General features: G+C 49.9%; 15 protein-coding genes across 15 annotated transcripts; 8 read left to right on the top strand and 7 right to left on the bottom strand.

The window, feature by feature from the left end:
* Window positions 1-2: 2 nt before the first annotated feature.
* NEDG_00103 (nuclear cap-binding protein subunit 2) lies at window positions 3-449 on the bottom strand (the record flags this gene model as incomplete). Its single annotated transcript, XM_067687521.1, has 1 exon — window positions 3-449. The coding sequence occupies one exon, from the start codon at window positions 447-449 to the stop codon at window positions 3-5; it is 447 nt and encodes a 148-aa protein (XP_067545229.1).
* On the bottom strand, window positions 446-1,198 carry NEDG_00102 (dolichol-phosphate mannosyltransferase; the record flags this gene model as incomplete). Its single annotated transcript, XM_067687520.1, has 1 exon — window positions 446-1,198. The coding sequence occupies one exon, from the start codon at window positions 1,196-1,198 to the stop codon at window positions 446-448; it is 753 nt and encodes a 250-aa protein (XP_067545228.1).
* A 33-nt stretch (window positions 1,199-1,231) lies between these two features.
* NEDG_00101 (myosin regulatory light chain 12) lies at window positions 1,232-1,726 on the bottom strand (the record flags this gene model as incomplete). The annotated part of the gene is made up of 1 exon (XM_067687519.1): window positions 1,232-1,726. One exon carries the CDS (start codon window positions 1,724-1,726, stop codon window positions 1,232-1,234), a length of 495 nt encoding a protein of 164 aa, XP_067545227.1.
* A 21-nt stretch (window positions 1,727-1,747) lies between these two features.
* Window positions 1,748-1,957, bottom strand: NEDG_00100 (uncharacterized protein; the record flags this gene model as incomplete). The annotated part of the gene is made up of 1 exon (XM_067687518.1): window positions 1,748-1,957. The coding sequence occupies one exon, from the start codon at window positions 1,955-1,957 to the stop codon at window positions 1,748-1,750; it is 210 nt and encodes a 69-aa protein (XP_067545226.1).
* A 10-nt stretch (window positions 1,958-1,967) lies between these two features.
* Window positions 1,968-2,762, bottom strand: NEDG_00099 (uncharacterized protein; the record flags this gene model as incomplete). The annotated part of the gene is made up of 1 exon (XM_067687517.1): window positions 1,968-2,762. The coding sequence occupies one exon, from the start codon at window positions 2,760-2,762 to the stop codon at window positions 1,968-1,970; it is 795 nt and encodes a 264-aa protein (XP_067545225.1).
* A 27-nt stretch (window positions 2,763-2,789) lies between these two features.
* NEDG_00098 (DNA-directed RNA polymerases I, II, and III subunit RPABC5) lies at window positions 2,790-3,011 on the top strand (the record flags this gene model as incomplete). The annotated part of the gene is made up of 1 exon (XM_067687516.1): window positions 2,790-3,011. One exon carries the CDS (start codon window positions 2,790-2,792, stop codon window positions 3,009-3,011), a length of 222 nt encoding a protein of 73 aa, XP_067545224.1.
* Window positions 3,012-3,211: 200 nt separating this feature from the next.
* On the bottom strand, window positions 3,212-4,228 carry NEDG_00097 (cAMP-dependent protein kinase regulator; the record flags this gene model as incomplete). The annotated part of the gene is made up of 1 exon (XM_067687515.1): window positions 3,212-4,228. One exon carries the CDS (start codon window positions 4,226-4,228, stop codon window positions 3,212-3,214), a length of 1,017 nt encoding a protein of 338 aa, XP_067545223.1.
* A 98-nt stretch (window positions 4,229-4,326) lies between these two features.
* On the bottom strand, window positions 4,327-5,472 carry NEDG_00096 (lysophosphatidic acid phosphatase type 6; the record flags this gene model as incomplete). Its single annotated transcript, XM_067687514.1, has 1 exon — window positions 4,327-5,472. One exon carries the CDS (start codon window positions 5,470-5,472, stop codon window positions 4,327-4,329), a length of 1,146 nt encoding a protein of 381 aa, XP_067545222.1.
* A 94-nt stretch (window positions 5,473-5,566) lies between these two features.
* NEDG_00095 (uncharacterized protein) lies at window positions 5,567-8,455 on the top strand (the record flags this gene model as incomplete). Its single annotated transcript, XM_067687513.1, has 1 exon — window positions 5,567-8,455. One exon carries the CDS (start codon window positions 5,567-5,569, stop codon window positions 8,453-8,455), a length of 2,889 nt encoding a protein of 962 aa, XP_067545221.1.
* Window positions 8,456-9,607: 1,152 nt separating this feature from the next.
* Window positions 9,608-10,021, top strand: NEDG_00094 (uncharacterized protein; the record flags this gene model as incomplete). Its single annotated transcript, XM_067687512.1, has 1 exon — window positions 9,608-10,021. The coding sequence occupies one exon, from the start codon at window positions 9,608-9,610 to the stop codon at window positions 10,019-10,021; it is 414 nt and encodes a 137-aa protein (XP_067545220.1).
* Window positions 10,022-10,343: 322 nt separating this feature from the next.
* Window positions 10,344-12,104, top strand: NEDG_00093 (uncharacterized protein; the record flags this gene model as incomplete). Its single annotated transcript, XM_067687511.1, has 1 exon — window positions 10,344-12,104. The coding sequence occupies one exon, from the start codon at window positions 10,344-10,346 to the stop codon at window positions 12,102-12,104; it is 1,761 nt and encodes a 586-aa protein (XP_067545219.1).
* A 494-nt stretch (window positions 12,105-12,598) lies between these two features.
* On the top strand, window positions 12,599-13,420 carry NEDG_00092 (uncharacterized protein; the record flags this gene model as incomplete). The annotated part of the gene is made up of 1 exon (XM_067687510.1): window positions 12,599-13,420. The coding sequence occupies one exon, from the start codon at window positions 12,599-12,601 to the stop codon at window positions 13,418-13,420; it is 822 nt and encodes a 273-aa protein (XP_067545218.1).
* Window positions 13,421-13,476: 56 nt separating this feature from the next.
* Window positions 13,477-13,947, top strand: NEDG_00091 (uncharacterized protein; the record flags this gene model as incomplete). The annotated part of the gene is made up of 1 exon (XM_067687509.1): window positions 13,477-13,947. The coding sequence occupies one exon, from the start codon at window positions 13,477-13,479 to the stop codon at window positions 13,945-13,947; it is 471 nt and encodes a 156-aa protein (XP_067545217.1).
* A 225-nt stretch (window positions 13,948-14,172) lies between these two features.
* NEDG_00090 (uncharacterized protein) lies at window positions 14,173-16,590 on the top strand (the record flags this gene model as incomplete). Its single annotated transcript, XM_067687508.1, has 1 exon — window positions 14,173-16,590. The coding sequence occupies one exon, from the start codon at window positions 14,173-14,175 to the stop codon at window positions 16,588-16,590; it is 2,418 nt and encodes an 805-aa protein (XP_067545216.1).
* Window positions 16,591-16,847: 257 nt separating this feature from the next.
* Window positions 16,848-17,972, top strand: NEDG_00089 (uncharacterized protein; the record flags this gene model as incomplete). The annotated part of the gene is made up of 1 exon (XM_067687507.1): window positions 16,848-17,972. The coding sequence occupies one exon, from the start codon at window positions 16,848-16,850 to the stop codon at window positions 17,970-17,972; it is 1,125 nt and encodes a 374-aa protein (XP_067545215.1).
* Between the last annotated feature and the right edge of the window lie 13 nt (window positions 17,973-17,985).

Genomic DNA, 17,985 nt, shown 5'->3' with positions numbered 1-17,985 from the left:
TATTATCCCTGCCTCCGCCGCTTTCTCTTGTTCTCTGGGTCCTCTCGCGCCTGCCCCCCAGCAATGCCCCGGCCAAACTGCCTGTTCTCGGCAAAGCCCGTGTCAAGATCTACAAAAAGACACTTTTTATCGAGGCGGTACTCTGTGAACGACCGCCGCGCAATCATTGGCTGCACCAGGTCGGCAAACTCAACAAAGCAGAACCCACAAGGCACTTGCCTCTTCGCATCCAGGCCCATAATCACCCGCTCAACCTTCCCGGTCTGCGAATAGAGCAGATGTAACTGCTCCTCCTTGGTCCCGCTTGAAAGGTTTCCAACGTACACAGTCCCAGAAACAACCAGTTCCTGCTTGTAGTCGTCGTCTGTTCCCGTATACGTCTTGTCCATGTACCTTGACTTTATTTCGTCCTCCTTGAGGAAGTCCGACACTGCAAATATGCTACTCATTCAAAAAAATCTTCCGAGCACTCACAGTATAAGACCCGATGCAAAAGAAGCTGCAGCCGCCGACAGAGCAGCACACTCCCCCAAAAGAGAAAGTGGAAGTACTCGTACGGACCAAGCTTGGACCTCCCATACGAGCGCTCGTAAAAACAAACGGGCACTTCCTCGACCCTGGTCTTGCAGTGGTAGAGGATCTCCATCTGGTAGGCAAACCCGGTTGCTTGGACCTTCCTGATTCCGGCCTGGAGGACGTCTCTCCGATAGACGCGGTAGCTGTTGGTCATGTCGCTGTGCGTCTTTCCCGTGAACATACCGGCTAGGAGGTTGGCGGTGCGGCTGGTAAGCTTCCTGAAAAAGGGCCAGTTGGAGAACCCGCCCTCCTTCGTGTACCGCGTGCCAATAACCACCCCAGCCCCGGTTTCTTCGGCTCTTCTAAGCAGCCGGAGCATATCCCGGGGGTCGTGGCTAAGGTCTGCGTCCATGATAAGGACGTACTCCCCGGTGGCATGCCCTACACCGCAAACATAGGCACTTCCCAGGCCTGTTTTCTGTGCCCGGGTGATTGTGCTTACCTGAATGGTGCTTAGCGTTGAGGAAAGCTCCCTGCACGCCTCAGAGGTGCCATCGGTGCTTCCATCGTCCACAACGATTACTTCCGTGGGGACGTCTTTCATTACGGTTTCTATCATTCTCAGGAGCACGGTTATGTTCTCCTTTTCGTTATGCGTCGGGAGGATAACAGAGACCTTCATTAAACAAATAATTTTCGGGGCGGTAGTTGTAGTTTATTCAGAGGGCGCTAGGCCACAGTGCCTGATTTCCCGGGCCAGGTCCTTGGCTTGGACGTGGCCATCGGCGGGAGAAAGCTGCTTTTCCAGAACGGCCCACTCCCCGGGTGTGAGCCTGTCCCCAGAGGTCGTCAGCGCCTCCTTCAGCTCAGAGACCGAGATAGACCCCCTGAGGCCCGGGTCAAAGATGCCCAGGGCCCGGGCGAGGACGTTCTCTGAGTCAATGTTGGAAAGCTTCTCGCAAAGAGCCGTTAGAAACGTGGTAAAGCAAAAAGTGCTCCCTCCAAGGTCGTGCATCATTCCCTCGATTTCTTCTTCGGTGTGGGGGGACCCTATGCTCTCGAGGAAGGTTTCAAGGTCTTCTTTGGAAATTTTTCCGTCAGCTGTTCCATCGAGAAGGCTAAAAACTTCTCTGAGTTCCAGGATTTGTGGGTGGGTGAACGCAGTGAACACGTTGGAGCTTTGGCGAGCCGTTCTCTTCTTCCTGTTCATCGAAAAATTCTTTTGTTTAATTTATATATCAGCACTTACGTGTCCGAAAAAGTACTCGCCCCCTTTAATGTACATGCTGAGAAGATGCTCTGTTTTAGCAATAACGTCAACAAGCTCTTCCTCTTCAGAGATGTATGCGCTCAGGCGTTCTGGGAGTGTTGCGTCTTTCAGCTCTTCTCTGATGTATAGAGATGCCTCTTGGTGGAGAGTCTCGATAGTTGTTGGGTTCATAAAAAATTTGCTAACACCCCGAACAAATACGCTGCAAAACTTCTTCAGGTAAATCAAGCGATACTTTGCCGTTATCTGCATCTTTGGCAACTTGCACCCTCAGTGGGAGGCTTCCAAGATAGGCCACGCCCAAGGCCTCAAAGCCTTCCTGGACCTTGGCCCGCGGAAAGAGCGAACTAACCCGGGCACACGAGCGACAGGCAAAAGACGCCATGTTCTCAAGCACGCCAACGACCCTAAGCCTTGCTTTCTGGCAAAAATCTACCTCCCTGATAGCATCTGCTAGGCTTAGCGGGTGGGGCGTTGTTACAAGAACTACCTGCAGAGAGGAGAGGTACTTCCCCAGAGTGATGTGGACATCTGAGGTCCCTGGGGGCGTGTCAAAAACCAGGCACTCAAAGGGCTCGGTTGGTATGCTTAGCAAGTACTTGAGAATTGCGGCCCCAGGGGTGTGCTCCCCCTCAGAAAGACTCTCAGAGGGAGTGATCACCGAAAGAGCTCCCACCACGGAGGGAATGGCCTCGCCGCCCGCAACAATCGAGGGGGCCGTGTTGGTGATTCTTCCAATGCTTGGTCCAGCAATGTCGCAATCCACAAGACAGGTTGGCTGCTTTTTGGAGAGGGCAACGGCTAGAGAGGCAGCAATGGTGCTTTTACCAACCCCCCCCTTTCCACTCATTACGGCAAATAACGTCTTTCCACTAAAACGCTCAGAAATTTCAGCAACTAAAGGAAGAAGGGTGTCTCTGGAGGAACATGTGCTTCTGGAAGGGCATCCTTCGCATCCGGTCAAACACTGCGCCATGTAAAACGAAAATTTTAGCAAGTTTTTATGATTATTCCAATACGCTGCTTCACATGCGGGAAAGAGCTCTCAGGGCGCTGGGAGGAGTACACAGAGATGTGCACTAAGTCAACGGACAAGGCAGCCATTCTTACAGAACTAGGCCTAAAAAGAACGTGCTGTCGAACTGTCATGCTTACCACCGTGGACATAATGCAAAAAGTGCTTCGTTTTGAGTACCCCCAAGAGACCCAGAGTGAGCGTGGGTAGGTGGCTGTGTGGCTGTGTGTGGCAAAGGCGGTGGTTTGTCCCAAACACTAACCCAACACGGTACAACAGTATAGCCCAAACACTAACCCGACACGGTACAACAGCATAGCCCGAACACTAACTAGCCCTGAATAAATCTTTCCCTGTGCCGTGTAGTGTAGTGGGTGTGTGGGGGTAGTGGTGTGGGGGTAGTGTGTGGGCTATGTGATTGAAAGAATGGCATACGAGCACTCTGGGATGAAAAGAAACGCAGTGTACTCAGTGCAGACCACGCCTTTGCGGAGAAGGTCGCCTTGAGAAAGGGTGATAAAGCCTTCTCCATCCCTTACCTGGCACACAGGACTTAGCACCATAAACAGCCCTGCTTCGGGGACATCGACACACTCGTCCTTGGAAAAGTGCATCAGATGGGTGGTGCGAAGAACCCGGTCTTTTTCCTCAACGGTAAGTGTCGTGTACTTCTCACTCTTGCCCAGGACCTGGCAAATGGTTTCTCGGTTCTTTCTTTGGTTGGCAAGAAGGATGGCCGTGTAGGCATCTGAGTTGGCCACCCAAACGCGCGCATCCTTGGTACAAATAACAGAGGCAGTGCGTGGGAAGCTGTAAAGCAAAGAAATCTCGCCAAACAAAGCGTTCTTCCCCAGAAGCGCGCTGGGAATGCCGTCCTTCACGATTTGGAACTCGCCGCTTTCAATGAGGTACATGGTTTTGCCGTAGTCGCCCTGGGTGATGAGCTGCTCCCCCTCGGTGGTGTTTTCAGCGTGCATGGTAGCAACCAGCCTCTTCATTTGGTCCCTGTTCATGGTTCGGGTGATAAGCCTGGTGTTTTTAAGGATCCCATAAAGAAACTCAAAAACTTCAGGTTCTTTTGGGTGATCAGCTAGGGGGGCAAAGGGGTCGGCGTTAGCACTGACGCTTCCCCGTCTTTTTCGGTAGACAAGCTTTTCGTACGACTCTTCCCCAGGTGCCAGCTGCCTTTGGGCCACTGCTCTGTCCTCGTTCTCTTTGCGATGGGCATCTGTTTCTAGAAGATCAATGATTGTGTTCCTAAAAAGAACCTCTGAAAAGTCTTTGACGCCTTCATTTTCTGCGTGGATGAGGTAGAGTGAAAGAGCATCGCTTGCAAACTTAAGCAAATCGTCTATTTCGTTGGCATTGGCTTCAACTAGCTCACTAAGTATAGTGACGGCATCTCTGAACGCGACTGCACTGCTCATAAAAGAAAAATTGCGCAAAGGTTTATTGACCCTGGGTTGGCTCGGGGGTTTAGTAAGGGCGGGTTTTAGTAAGGGCGGGTATAGCCGGCCCCGGCAGCTTACTCTTCAAGGCAGGCCTCTGAAAAGTTGCTCATGTAAGTGTCGTTGCAAATGCGGACGAAGTCTTCTAGCGGGCAGAGGCCTTTTTCTTCCTGGTGGAGCGAGGCGCATTTGGGGATAGGCACCCTTTCTCCGTTGTACCTCATTTGAACGTACCTCTCACCTGTCTGCTGGTTTTTGTGCATTTCAAAGATCAGGTTAGCTCCAAACTTGGGCCACTTCTTGGTGTGGGAGCCCATAGCCATGAGCAGTGGGTAGATAGTTACGTCGTGTGCTGAATAAATAGACACTTTTCTGGGGTTGGCGTTAGTAGCCTTTTCGACCATCTGGTCAGATATTTCCTTTAAAAGACACCCGGTTTCAAGTGACAGTGCACTTGGATCGTTCAGGTGCTTAAACCAGAGGTTGATGGAGTACTCCTCAAGGTCTTTCATGACCGTTGATGGAACGTGCTTGAATCGGGAGAAGCCGTGGGCGCGGCTGCTGGCGACGAGTTCGTAGATGGCGTAGGGACTGAGTGAGCTGAGGTGGCTGTTGTAGGCTCTTGAGAAGTATTCTTTGATCTCCTTGGCCTTGGAGGAGAAGGCTTGGTTGACGTTTTTGTGGGAGGCTGCTTTCATGGTTTTGAGCTTGGGGCAGTGCCTGTTGCAGCCAAGCGTGTCTGCCGTTAGGTCTCTGACCTCAACGTCAAGCGACCCTGAGTACGTTCGATACATGCCCTGCATTAGCGACTGGAGGCTTTCAAGGGTCCTTTGGAAGTTGGTTGAACGCAAAAAAAACTCTTCTTTCTTGAAGGCTGGACTGATAAGCCCTGACTTTTCCAGGTACTTTTCTCTGAACCACGTTCCAAGATTGAAGAGGTTGGCTCTCCCAGCGTCTGTGAGCTGTCCCGGTGCACAGTTAAACTCCCGGCCTGAAGAAACAACGACGTTGAAGTGCATGGGCTCTGCCTGGCCTGTTTTTAGGTAGTTAATAAGACTCCTGGCTTTGTCCATGAGCGTTGGGGCGTTTGAAGGAATGGTGTGGCTTATTTTGGAAGCTCGATGGCAAAGGTTCCAGTTAGTTTTATCGTGGGGGCCGTACAGAAGAGGCGTTCTTTCTCCGTGCCGGTGCACCAGATGAACGTGTTCAAGCTCCAGCACCATAAAAAAACAAAAACCCAATTTAGGTATAAACGCTGTCTATTGATTGGAGGAAAAAAGGCCTGTGTTACATAAATACGCGTGGAAGAGGAAACGAATGGAAAGGACGGACCAAGAGGCTAATTCTGAGCCCGTGTTTAATTTGGTGGACAAGCCTGGTCCTGAGGATGCAGACAGCGCCATTAAGCTAAACTTGCTTTTGCAGGTGTGTTTTTCGGTTGGCATTTTTTTCGTCTTTGTCTTCCTGCGGCAAAAGCTGCCATGGATCTACTCCCCGAACATCCAAAGAAGCAAGGAGCATCCGGCCAGTGTTTACACTGGGCGCTTTAACTGGATGGTTCCTGTGCTAACTATTCCAGATAGCACGTTTTTTAGTTTGGTAGGTTTTGATGCGTTTTTGTTCATTGAGACCCTGAAGCTTCTCTTCTATATTTTCGTCATTCTTTCGGTGAGTGTCTTTCCCTTGCTTGGGTTGTACTACTTCTTTTTTGCCCGGGGCAGTGACAATCCTGAGCAGTTACTGATGAAGCTGTCGCTACTGTCGCTAGCTCCTGGAAAGAGAGATGTGAATGTGTTCGTGCCTGGAGTTGCTGTGTGGGTGATTACTTTGCTTGTGGTCTATCTGCTTTATATGTTTTACCGGAAGTATATTATCCTGAGACAGCTGCACCTAAGGGACCGGTCGTTTTCAAGGTCTACGCCGTCGATAAAGAAGCTTTCGGAGGAGATGGGGTCGGTGGACAAGGGCCTGGAGGAGATAGAGCTTCCGTCGCGCACGGTGCTTATCCGGGGGCTTCCCTCTTTTCTGCACCGGAAAGAAGAGCTGTGCGAGTACCTGAAAACCCTGAACCAGGGCATGGCCCCGGAGCAGTGCCACATCATTACCAACACCAAGAGCCTGGGGGCTTTGGTTGACAAGCGGGGCCAGGTCATTCAGGGCTTTGAAAAAACGTTGCAAACGTTTTTTTTGAAGCTGAACCAGCTATCTCTTGAACCTGAATACTTTGAGAAGCACATTTCTGACTACAGTGCCGATGTAGACCTTATCTCCAACGCCCTGGCCTGGTTCAAGGGCACATTTGACACTGCCCACCGAAACGCGCACCAGGAGGCTGAAATGCAGAGGCTGGTTAAAAAGGCACTGTCCTCCGAGTTTGTCAATCTTATCACCACGATAGAAGGCAAAGCCCCGCCTGGCAAGCACCCAATCCACCAGGCCCTTGAGGACATCGAGCACCTCAACCACAAGATAGCCAAAGAAAGAGAAGATGCGCATAGTGCCGGAAAAGGAAAGAAAAAGCAATCTAAAAACCCTGACAGCCCGAAAAACACCGATAGCCCGAAAAACACGAAAAACCCGGAAAACACAAAAAACACCGACAGCCCGGAAAACACGAAAAACCCGGAAAACACGAAAAACACCGACAACCCTGAAACCCAGGAAGACCGGGACAAAAGTGCGCAGGAGGACCGGGAGCGGTATGAGGCCACCCAGATGCATGACCAGTACGAGCAGATCAACGAGGAGCCGATTTTTTTGTCGGCCAAAAAACTCATTCGGGTATCCCAAAGCTACCAGGACTTTATGAAAAGCATCCCAACAAACACCCAAAACGGCTTTGCTACCTTCAGCACGCCCGAAGAAGCCAGCTTGATGAAAATGCTAGTTATTGGCTCTGGAGCCTTTAGCTGCAACGTGATCGCTGCACCGCCACCCGAAAGTATTATCTGGCCCGCACTGACCGAGACGGAAGCTTCAAGGATCTTTAAACAACTGGCAGGGTCGGTTATAACCTTCTTTTTCAGTGGTTTGCTTGTGATCTTCATCTTTTTTCTCTCAACAATGATCAACATCAGTAAGTTTGACGTTCTGTTCACCTATATTAACCCTGAACTCCGGGAAATCACCAATAAGCCTGGGTTTAGAAACACCTTCCAGGCAATTATCGTGCCCACCGTCTACAGCTTCTGTCTTGGAGTTGCTCCAGCCATTCTTGAACAGATTTGTCTCTTTGAAGGGAGCAACTCGCTGATAGACTTTCAGAAGAAGTTCGGAAAAAAGTATTCCAGCTTTCTTTTTATGAACGGGTTTCTAATGCTTATTTTCGGGACAGTGCTTGTTTCTCTCTGGCACCGGGAACAAGACCAAGAGCCGTTTGAGATTATTGCAGAGCCCGTGATAAGCTCTTCCATCTTTTTCCTGAACATGCTTATCCAGAAAACCTTTGTGGGAATGATGCTTACACTCGTTGAGCCGGGGAAAATCATTGCCAGGGCCATATCGTGCTTTCTTGGGGGGGTGCAAACAAGAAGGGAGCAGCTGGTAGGGGTTGAGCCGAGTAAAATCAACTTTGGGCTTCTCTACCCCGAAGTCTTTCTGATGTTTCCAATGGTGCTTATCTACACCATTATGTCGCCAATGTTCATTCTCTTTGGGGCTTTGTACTTTTTCGGGGCCTTCTTTGTTTTCAAGACGCTGTTTCTGTACTCCTATGAAAGCCAGGTTGAAAGCGGCGGGTCCCAGTGGCCAGATTTGTGTGGGAGCATCTTTTCCTCGCTTTTTACGTTTCATGTGATAACAATCATTCATTTCGTTTCAATGAAGCATTACGCCATTCTGGTGCTGATTGTTCCTCTTTTGGTGCTTACAGCTGGAATTGGCCAGAGTTTTAAGAGTTTGATGGAAAAGAAGTGCAACTACCTCCCAAGCAACCACCAGGAGATGGAGCAGAGCTCAAAGTTCATTTACAAGACGCTGTTGCAGCGGAGGGAGGAGATAATTCACTGGTCAGAGGCTGAGGCACTTGAGAGGGACACGTTCCAGTTCGCCAAAAAGGCGTCTCCAGGAAAGAAGGCGATTCCGTACACCTACAAAGACCTTTCACTGCTTCCTGCTTCCTCAGAGGCAGTACTTCCCGAATGGTTCTGCACCACCCTTCTCTATCTCATGGCCAAGGGGGACAAGGCGGCCTTTTGTCTTGAATAGCATCCTGAAGGCCATGCAGCGCTACCAATTGCGCACACTGCACCACACTACCGTGCTGCACCCAAACTAGCCCGAACACATCAATAAATAGGCAGTTAGTTGTACATAGGGCTGTGGCGGTGGCGGTGACTGTGACTGTGACGGTGACTGTGACGATGTCAGGGTTTTTCAGGCCTAAGAAGGTGGGCTTGGGATAACACGGGTCCTTGGCGGTGAAGATGTCTGAACGTTGATTTTTTAGGTGCATATAAAAGATGTTAACCCGAACACTAGCCCGAACACTAGCCCGAACACTAGCCCGAACACACCGTGCAGTGCTGTGGTGAGAAAGTTGTTTAAAGCCCTTGAGCCAATACGCAGCGAAAGCTTGGTGATAAACGGATTTGCAACCATCCCAGAGAAAAACAGTTTAATGGCCTGGATGACGTTTTCAAGCGGGCAAGTCTTTATCTGGGAGGAAAAAACGATGGTTGTGATAGCCCGGCAAAACAAGACCCAGCGACAAAAACAAGACCCAGCGACAAAAACCTACCAAGTGTTCACCAACCAGCTGACGCTGGGGACAGTGTCTGCGGAGTCTATCCACTGGGTTCTGAAGCACCTTGACGCAAGCGCGTGCACGCTTGGGCTGCTTCTACACAACGTGCCCGCATAAAAACCCTCCACTGCCTAGACGTCTTCAGCCCGAAAAGGGTGTTTAAACTGGAGGTTTGGGAGCCTTGAGCCTTGCTAGCATAGACTGCCAGTTGCTGAAAAACAACACTGGCTTGAACGAGTTAAGTTTTGCCGGCCAGAACAAAGAGTTGAATGCCTCCATACTAACGTTGGAAAAGATTGGAGGCAGGGGTGGAGCAAACTGTGTTTGCCGGTGTGCTTGTGGGACCGGATTACTGCATGGTCCACCCATGATTTTAAAGTGGACGCCTTAACCATAACTGTTGATTGCAAAAAAAGGTTTGATTTGATCTGGGATGCAGATTATAAGCTGAAAAAATCGGTGAACGCCCTCAAGCTAAACCTGAATAGTCAGAGGCTAAAGAAAAACACAAACATAAGCTCAACAAAGTCTTTGAGTGGGTGGGCAGGTGGTTTATCAACATTGAGCACCTGGTGGTTGGCATTCCAGGGCCCGAGGACCAGCAAAACACCTTTATGCACCAGTACATCTGCATAGAGCCTTTTCTTCCAGGCCTGAAAACCCTCAAGTGCTTGATTGGCAACGACCGGTTGATGACGCTCTACAAAACCAATGGCATCTTAAGAATCATGCCCGGCCTGTACAACTACTGGGCGTCAGGGCGGCTAAACAAAGAGATCGAAAGCGTCAGCAAAAGGTGCATCTATAGCACCAACAACCAGACGCCAACACCCTTCCTCCCGAGCAAAGCCACCCAAAAGAGCACTGTCTACAACCCTTGCTGCTTTGTCTGCGGCCTAACAGTTGGCGGCCTATGCAACCCGGCCCAAATATCCAAGACTGCGTATGTGGTCATTGTCTGCAGGAATGGGCATCTGGCATGCCATCCCTGGCTGAAACAAATGGCCCAGGAACCAAGCAGCGAATAAGCCCCTAGAGTGCTCAGAATGCCAGATTCCAGTTGTTATGACAGGTCTTGCCGGGATGGTAGGAATTTCAGAGGCCAACAAGCCCTACTTTAACTTCACAAAGATAGAATAACCAAGGACTGCGCCACAACAAACAGTAACCAGCCCACCCACCCGTCCACAGAACCCGGCCACTAGCCGACCCATAAACCAGTAAATCTTTCTCTTTTTACGAGGTTTGGTGGCCGAGCGGTCTAAGGCGCTCGACTTAAGATCGAGTCTCGAAAGAGGCGCGGGTTCGAATCCCGCTCAAACCATATTTTTCTTTTGCACTTTTTTCTCTATGCCAAACAATAAGATACCGCAGGAGAGCCAAGCTAGGAAGGAGACCGATCCCATCTCAAAGAGGTGGAGAAAAGCAAAGGTGACTGCTACGCGCCCGGTGAAGGAGAATGCTAAGCTCCCCCCTGAACAGCCCCTGGCCCCAGATATGTCTGGAATTCTCTGGGAAAACGCCATTCTCCTCCCGAACAATAAAATAGCCCCTGCAGCACCCCTGGACGCAGCAGGCGCGTCTGAGCGCTACATGACAGATCTTCTAGATGCAACCTTCTTTGTTGAAGAGAAAGAATACCCTTTCGTCTCTGATGCTGACACGACAGACACCGACATCCGCTACGGCCCTTTCTACAACAAAGACAACAGCCTCATTAACAAAACCCTTACCGATAAAATATTTAATACCAACCTCAATGAATTGGTCACCCCCCCAAGAAAAAAAGTCAAATGCATCCGAACCTTCAGCAGCCCCCTCCTGGTAGACCCAGATGAGAGCCTAGACATAGAAACAGGCCTGCTCAACCGAGACAGAAGCAAAGAAAGCCCCGCTAAAAAGCCTCTTGCCGACGTAATTGACGAAAACCAAAACCTTATCAAAAGAGATAAACCTGAAAAAGACGAGCAAAAGAACTTTCCCTACTTCCCAGGGTTCAGGACAGCCACCGGAAAAAACATTTCCTTCTCGGAAGACTCGCTCATCAAAGCAAGAAGAAGCCTGGACTTTCTCAGCCCCACATCCAACCTGTCCCCCACCCCAAAGTCCTCAGACCCGAAACAGCATGAAATAGACCAGCTCCTCTCAGTGTTTCGCAGCGTTAAGAGAGAGATCTTTCCAATTACCAGGAACAAAGAAGACATCCACACTGTATTCAGCACCTTCAAATACGCCTGGCTTAGCTGCCTCACCCAAATAATGAACATTCGCATAGAAGACCTCTCCACAGCGGGCAGTGAGATAGAAAAGCTGGTTGTAGCATCTGCTAAGGAAAGGTGGAGAAGAAACCCACACTCCCCACTGAAGAAAATCGCTGAAAAAGACGAAGCGCCTGGAATCTACCTAAAACTCCTGGTTGTGGAAGAAGGTACGACCACCCTAGGCGTTTCAGACGGCGTTTATGCTCTGACTGTCTCTCTTGATGAAGGTTTAAGGAGCGTCGCTAAAAAAATCAAGGTAGGCACCATTATTCAGGTTCTGGGAGCGTCCAGCCTCCTCCCCCGCCCCCTCTCCATTGAAGAGGCGTACTCCTCCCGAACGCCCGTCCTGGAACTGCGGTACAACGGGGTTAAGCCCTGCCTTAGCGGACCGCTTGGATACCAGCCCGTCTGTGCTTTCATTAGGTCCCTCTGCTCCGTGCGCATGCAAGGGGGCATCGTTGGATGCCTCTCTCTCAAACTGACCAAAGTAATCCACTCCAAGTACCTTATGAACCTCAACGGCTCAAAGAACATCATTGAAGAGGACCAGCTAGAAGGCGCCGTTGAAAGGATAGAGGCAACGATCAAGAAAATGTGCTTGGACCGGGAAGAAGAGCTAGAGATTCTTTCAACGGTTCGGGTGAAAAAGTTTGTTCAGTATGAGGTCTACAGCGCCTACACCCAAAAAAGCGTCCTCGCCCACCTGACCATCTGGAACCCCCCCACAGGCCTCTCCCTCCTTAACAAAACCTTCCTTTTCTTCTTTCTGAACACCTCACCATACCCCTCCACCACGGGCATACTCACACTAACTACCACGGCCTTTACCATCATTAAAAGACTGCCCTAGCACTACACCAGCCACCACACCCGAACATAAATACTTTTATTTTTTTTAGCCCCGGTGCTATGATGATGACTATTCACGGCTAGAGTCTCTGATTCTTGAGGATACGTTTATCTGAGCATACTTGAGATATAAGTACATAGAAACAAGCATGTGCTACTGAGATAAAGTGATGGTTTAGATGACGAGTATGAAGAAGGTCTCTTGGAGTCTTCGCATGATTGCAATGTTTGCTGATTGTCTCGTAGCATAAGTACCTGCAAGTGATGAAGCCTTTAGTTTCACGACGGTCGTCTGAAAAGTGATGATCCATTCGGCTCTGATGCCTTTTAGCTTAAGCTCTTTTCGGTTTTCGGGTTTTCGGTGCTCGGGTCGGTCAGTCTGTGCCCCAGCCCCATCCTTTGTCCCTATCTGTTGTGACGTGTTTGTTTACTGATGCATTAGATAGTGGGTGGTGATGGAATAAGCATTAAATAGCTGAGCAGAAGGGATCAACAATGAAGATAGGAAGAAAGGGAGTGTTCTGCATTGGGGCCTGGGTGGTCCACGCAGTAGCAGAGAAGGCGACAGCCACCGAGTGCTTCAACGAAAAGACGTTCATACAAACAGTCAATGAGTGCAGCAAATTCATTGGGCAGGGAGTGACGGCATTTGCTAAAGGTACCCTGGACAAGTACTCGGCTGAGAAAAGAACGTCCCTCAAAGCAGGAGTGCTTACAGCACTCAATACGCTTGAAGCGTTCAACCTGTTCCTTTTTAGCAGGGAGAGCAAAACCAAGTACCTCCAAAAGCTGGTCGATGGAAGCCTGGACCATCTTAGTGAGTTTTTCTTTGAGATGCACACAGACTTTGTCAGTGGCTCGTGCTACGACGTCATCTCGGAGGACGGAGCTACAAAACTCGTTCCTGAGTTTGTCCCCATTGCTCCAAAGAACGAGGGCCTTATCTCGCTCTTTGAGGTTCTAGTCCACCAAGGACCCTTGCCTGCCAAGATAAGCCTTACCCCGAATGAAACAGAGCTCAAAGCCTTCAAGATGGGCCTGGATGACCTTGTCTCTGGGGACGTGACCGGGTTTAAGAGGGCAATGGAGTCCATGCAAAAGCTCAGCACCAAGGCACACGAGGTTCGGGTGGTCAGAAACCTTCCAGAGCACTGTGGCAACGATAGCTTCTTTGCAGGAGACTTGTACGAAAGAAGCAACCCAAGACCCACCACCGTGGTTCGGGCATCCAGCCAGAAAAGGTCCATTGGCATGTCTGTCAAAAGGATGGACCGGGGGAGAGTGCCTATACGCACTGGGTCAATGAGTACGTCCTAAAGAAGAGCGTTCCAATTAGCTACATCCCGTGGGTTTACTTCGACAAGAACGTTTTTATGAACTCCCCCGTTTCCATAGACTTGGCCATTCTTAGAAAGCTTACCAGTGCCTTTGAGTACTCGCAAAACACGCTTTTAGAGGTTTTGGCAAAGATAGAGACAAGCTATGCCAGCACCAGTGCTGCTCTAAAGGACATCAACACCATGGACACTCTCATGGTCAAGGGATACATCTACGACATTGTGGTGGCATACCTCAAGGGTGACCTGACTAGCAAGCTTTTCTACGTCAAGAGTTGTAAGGTGCACTCAGATCTCAGAAACATTCTAAAACAGATAGAGAAGTGCCTGGGTACGATGTGCACCATGAGAACTGCTGAAGAGTACCACAACGCCGAAAAGATTCTTCTGGCACAGAAAGAGAAGATTGTAACCGAAGCCATTGCCTCACTCCCAGACATAGTGTACAAACTCTGCAATGTAGAAGCTTTCGTTCTGGAAAAGAAGACCAACGTATCGGTGTTATAATTGAATAAATAGTTGTTTGGAGATGGTGTGTTCGGGGTGTGTTACGGTGGATGGGCAGGGGTCGGTGGCCGGTGGGCAGGTGCGGGACAGTGGTTGGACAGGGACAGTGGTCAGTGGACAGGTTGTTTGTTTGGGTGTGGCTGACATCTGGTGATATATTGCAATGTTTGTCCATCAGTGGCAAAGAGGATTCAAGGTATAAATAGAGGTGGGAACTGTGAAATTATGTATAGAAGAGCTACTTCACTTGTTCTACTGGGTATTGCCCTGTTCCGGGACGTAGCTGCATATAAAATAGAAATATTCGACAAAGCACTCATTGGCGGCGCTATCTACCACCAGCTAACTCATAATTGGGCTGGCTGTGGTGGCGTGGCCAGAAGCAAGAGTGCCATGGTTAGAGACCTTTCGACCCAAATGTTCCACCTTTATGGACAAACCTTCCCCAAGGACGTGCAGAACAGAAGCCTTCTGACCGTAGGCACTCTGAACGGTCACCTGGCCTTTGACGCCCAAAAGCTAGCTAGGAACTCTGATGCTGAGCCCATCCTGAAAAACAACAGCAAAAGGCACCAGGCAGTCCATAACGGAACGGCGGCTGAAAGCTTCAACTTCTTCTTAGAGCACGAGCTTGACCCAAACCATCTGTCTTGGCTGCTCGAGCTCTTTGGAGGGCGCGACCGCCCCTCAACGCCCCTGGGAGAGAGCGCCCTGACCTGCTCAGCCATGCGCGACATTCTTATTTACGCCTATAAGACACGCATTGACCTCTACAAGAAAAACGTCCAGTCGAGCGTTCAGGTAAGCTCTGGTGAAATGGAAAAGTACGTTGAGGAGGCTAGGAATGAGCTGGACAAAGTCCTTGAAAGGGTGACAATCACAACGGCAGCCTCGGTCCTTGAAACCTTCACTTTTGGCGAGAGGCTTCTTTTCATGACCACGGTCGCCAACTACATTGAGGACCAGTTTAGAACGTCCCTAAGCCACCGAACCAGAAGCGCGCTCATTGAGGGGGTGAACAAGAACTCTGAGGGCGTGGAAATACTTGACATGCCTTCTGCCATCAGCTTCTCCCCTTTCCTAATCCCAACCATTCTTTACCGCGTGCTTGCCTACCTCAATGAGTTTTTAGCTGCAACTGCCACTGAACAAAGCCTCGATGACAAAACAGCAGATGCGCTAAGGAAGGACATGCTCACCCTCTGCCACCTTGCTAAGGCCTGGGAGTTTAGGTACGGCCAGGAAACCCCCAAAAAAATCGAGATAATCAACAAAACGTTTTCCTCAATCTTGGAAAAAGAGTGGACCCATGGATGGACGAACGACAACTTCTCTGAAGGCATCCCGAACGTAGCTGACAACCAAGAGTACCGCCCCGAACAAGACGAACACATCCGTCCTGTTTTTGCCAACCGCTTCATTACCCGCCTCCCTGGAAGCAGGGCCCACCTAAACATCTTTGAAGACCTGAGCAAGCACCTCAGCGCCTCCTCCAAGACCAGGCCAATTGCTGAGTGCAGCACCTTCCTCACCAACTACATCCACGACAACATCTACTTCTTCTCAGCTACTCCTGGTGTCATGTACGTTCCAGTCAGCAGGAACGTGCTAGCTCTTTCGGGCGGACAAAAAAGATTCTTCCTCTTCGTTCACCCAGGTATGAGTAAAATTTTGTCAGGCGTTGAATACAACTTAAGTACCAACGAAGCTAAAGAGATTAAATTTGCTGCAAAGACCCTGGCAAAAGAAACCTACCCAGTCAGGCCGGCAACAGCTTCAAAAATCCACATTCAGGTCATAGCTGCTCTCAGTGCACTCGCTGACGAGCTGAGAGCTTCTGGCCAGGGCGATGACGCAAGAGCCGGCACCAAGCTAAAAGGCGCCCCCACCCCTTTCTATGAAGCTTTCAAAAAAAGTAACCTGAACCTTCTCGATCTGGCTGCCAACTGTCTCTCCCTGTTCTCGGTTGCAGATGGCAAGTCTTCTCCCTGGTCGTGGTACAACGATGGCACTGCGATGGAGGTTATGGCTACAGTGGTTGCTGTGGTGAGTGAGCTGGCTGAGAACTTCTTTGTCCTCAGAAACGAGCCACTTCACCGCCTCTCCCCTGCCAAGGTCTCAGAGATTGTCTCAGCCATCACCCAGACAGTCAGCCAAATGGGCAAGAACCGGTCAAGGGTAGATCCTCTGGCATCCAGAACGTTTGAGCAGCTGAATGAAAGGGGATCAATTGCTTCTTCCAGGTCAGTTAAGGCCGCCAAGGCCTTCTTTGGTGGCGCATCTACTAAGAACTCTTCCATGTCGACCACCCACCACCACATGTTCTCAAATACTTGCATCTTCAAGTGCAAGAATATTCTTTGCGGTGCAGAAGATGCCACCTTCAAGAACGTTTGCAAGCTGGGGCGCGAACAAAAGCCACAGCCAGAGCCGCAAACGTCCACACACGTGGAAGGAACTATCCCACGCGATCCCATTTCACTTGTTTCTCGAAAACACGTCCCATCAGAGGCCACTGACCTTCTAAAGTCTTGCTTTACTGGTCTTTTCACAGTAGCTGATTATCAGGTAGATGTTTTCTTTAGAGAGGTTCTTGTAAACAGACTAGGCTTTGAGCCATACATCACCCCTACAACGATGTAAGGACACCCCAGGGCTGTGTTCGGGTCGTCCCTGGGTGTTCGGGCTAGTCTCGGGCTAGTCTTGGGCTAATCTTGGATTGAATAAATACTAATAGTGTTAGGCATAGACCTGGACCTGGACCTGGACCTGGACCTGGACCTGGACCTGGACCTGGACCGTGGTACATAGACCCGGACCCAAACCGGACCCAAACCGGACCCTTCTATTGGTTAGTAGCAGGTTTTTCTACCAATAAATATTCAAGAAGCTGTCAGAGAATGGAAGAGAAAGAGCAGGAGCAGCAAGCAATAGCACACTTAGGGGTCAACACTGCAATTGACAGACCCATTATTCCCCTCAAAAGAGAGCATCTATCTGGAAGAAGAGAGAGCCTCACAAAAAGAAGACCATCTACCTCCATGCTTTCAGAGGCCCAGAGCGAACAGGTACTCCTGGACCAAATGAAGGCCGAAATAAGGAAGCTTTACGGCGAGAAAGTCAACATGGCCAATACAAACTACATCCTTAAACCACACGAGTTTAGATGCATCTCCAAGTCTCTGGCCAAAACCCTCTGGAGCGAAGAAAAAACGATTGACACCGTTGACGACCTTATCTACGCCATTGACTATCTCTGCAACAAGCGAGACAGTGAAGAGGGCAGCTTTCGCCAACACCCGCACCTACTCACTGAAGCAGGAACAAGCATCCGCTACGTAACCTCAGCCATCAACAGCCTTGTTTCAGCCACCCCCTCCCAGCCAACCGCCCCAAACACTAAAACCCTGCTCACTGAAGACATAGCCTCCCTGGTAGGCGCCACAGAAGCCCTCCAGAAACACATCGAAGGAACAGGCCACCCAACCCTGGAAAACCTTCTCACCGAAAGAGAAAGAACCCACAAAGCCCTATGCGCGATAAAAGAAGAGTTCTCAGTGCTCCCAAGCGAAAGCATCCTTGAAGGCCTGAAAAGAATCAGGGACCAGGAAGAGCAGAAGTACATTGATGAACTTTACCAAAAAGGAAAAGGGATTGAGTGCCAAAAAAGACACTACGAAGACACCATCTCTGTCCTTAGAGACAAACTCACCGACACGCTTTTGGAGAACAACCAGCTAAAAGGAGCGTTAAAGGAAAAGACAGAAACAGCCATTGACGTCGTTGAAAGAAGCACCTCCCTTGAAGAAAGCATTGCCCAAATAAAAGGCATCCTTGAAGAAGAGGGGAAAAGAATGGAGGCAGAGCGGGTAGAATACACCGCCGTGAAAAGAACACTCATTGAACAGAACAAAAAGATGTCTGCCATCGTTAAAGAGCTTGTACAGCGCATCAAGGTGGAGAAGAAGGAAAAAGCAGACCTTGTCTCATTGGAGCAGGCGATTTTGAAGATCCAGAATAAATAATAAAGGCTGATTT

The sequence above is a fragment of the Nematocida displodere genome (assembly GCF_001642395.1).
Source record: "Nematocida displodere strain JUm2807 chromosome Unknown 1, whole genome shotgun sequence".
Lineage (NCBI taxonomy): Eukaryota > Fungi > Microsporidia > Nematocida > Nematocida displodere.
This window is presented reverse-complemented; position numbering and strand designations above follow the sequence as displayed.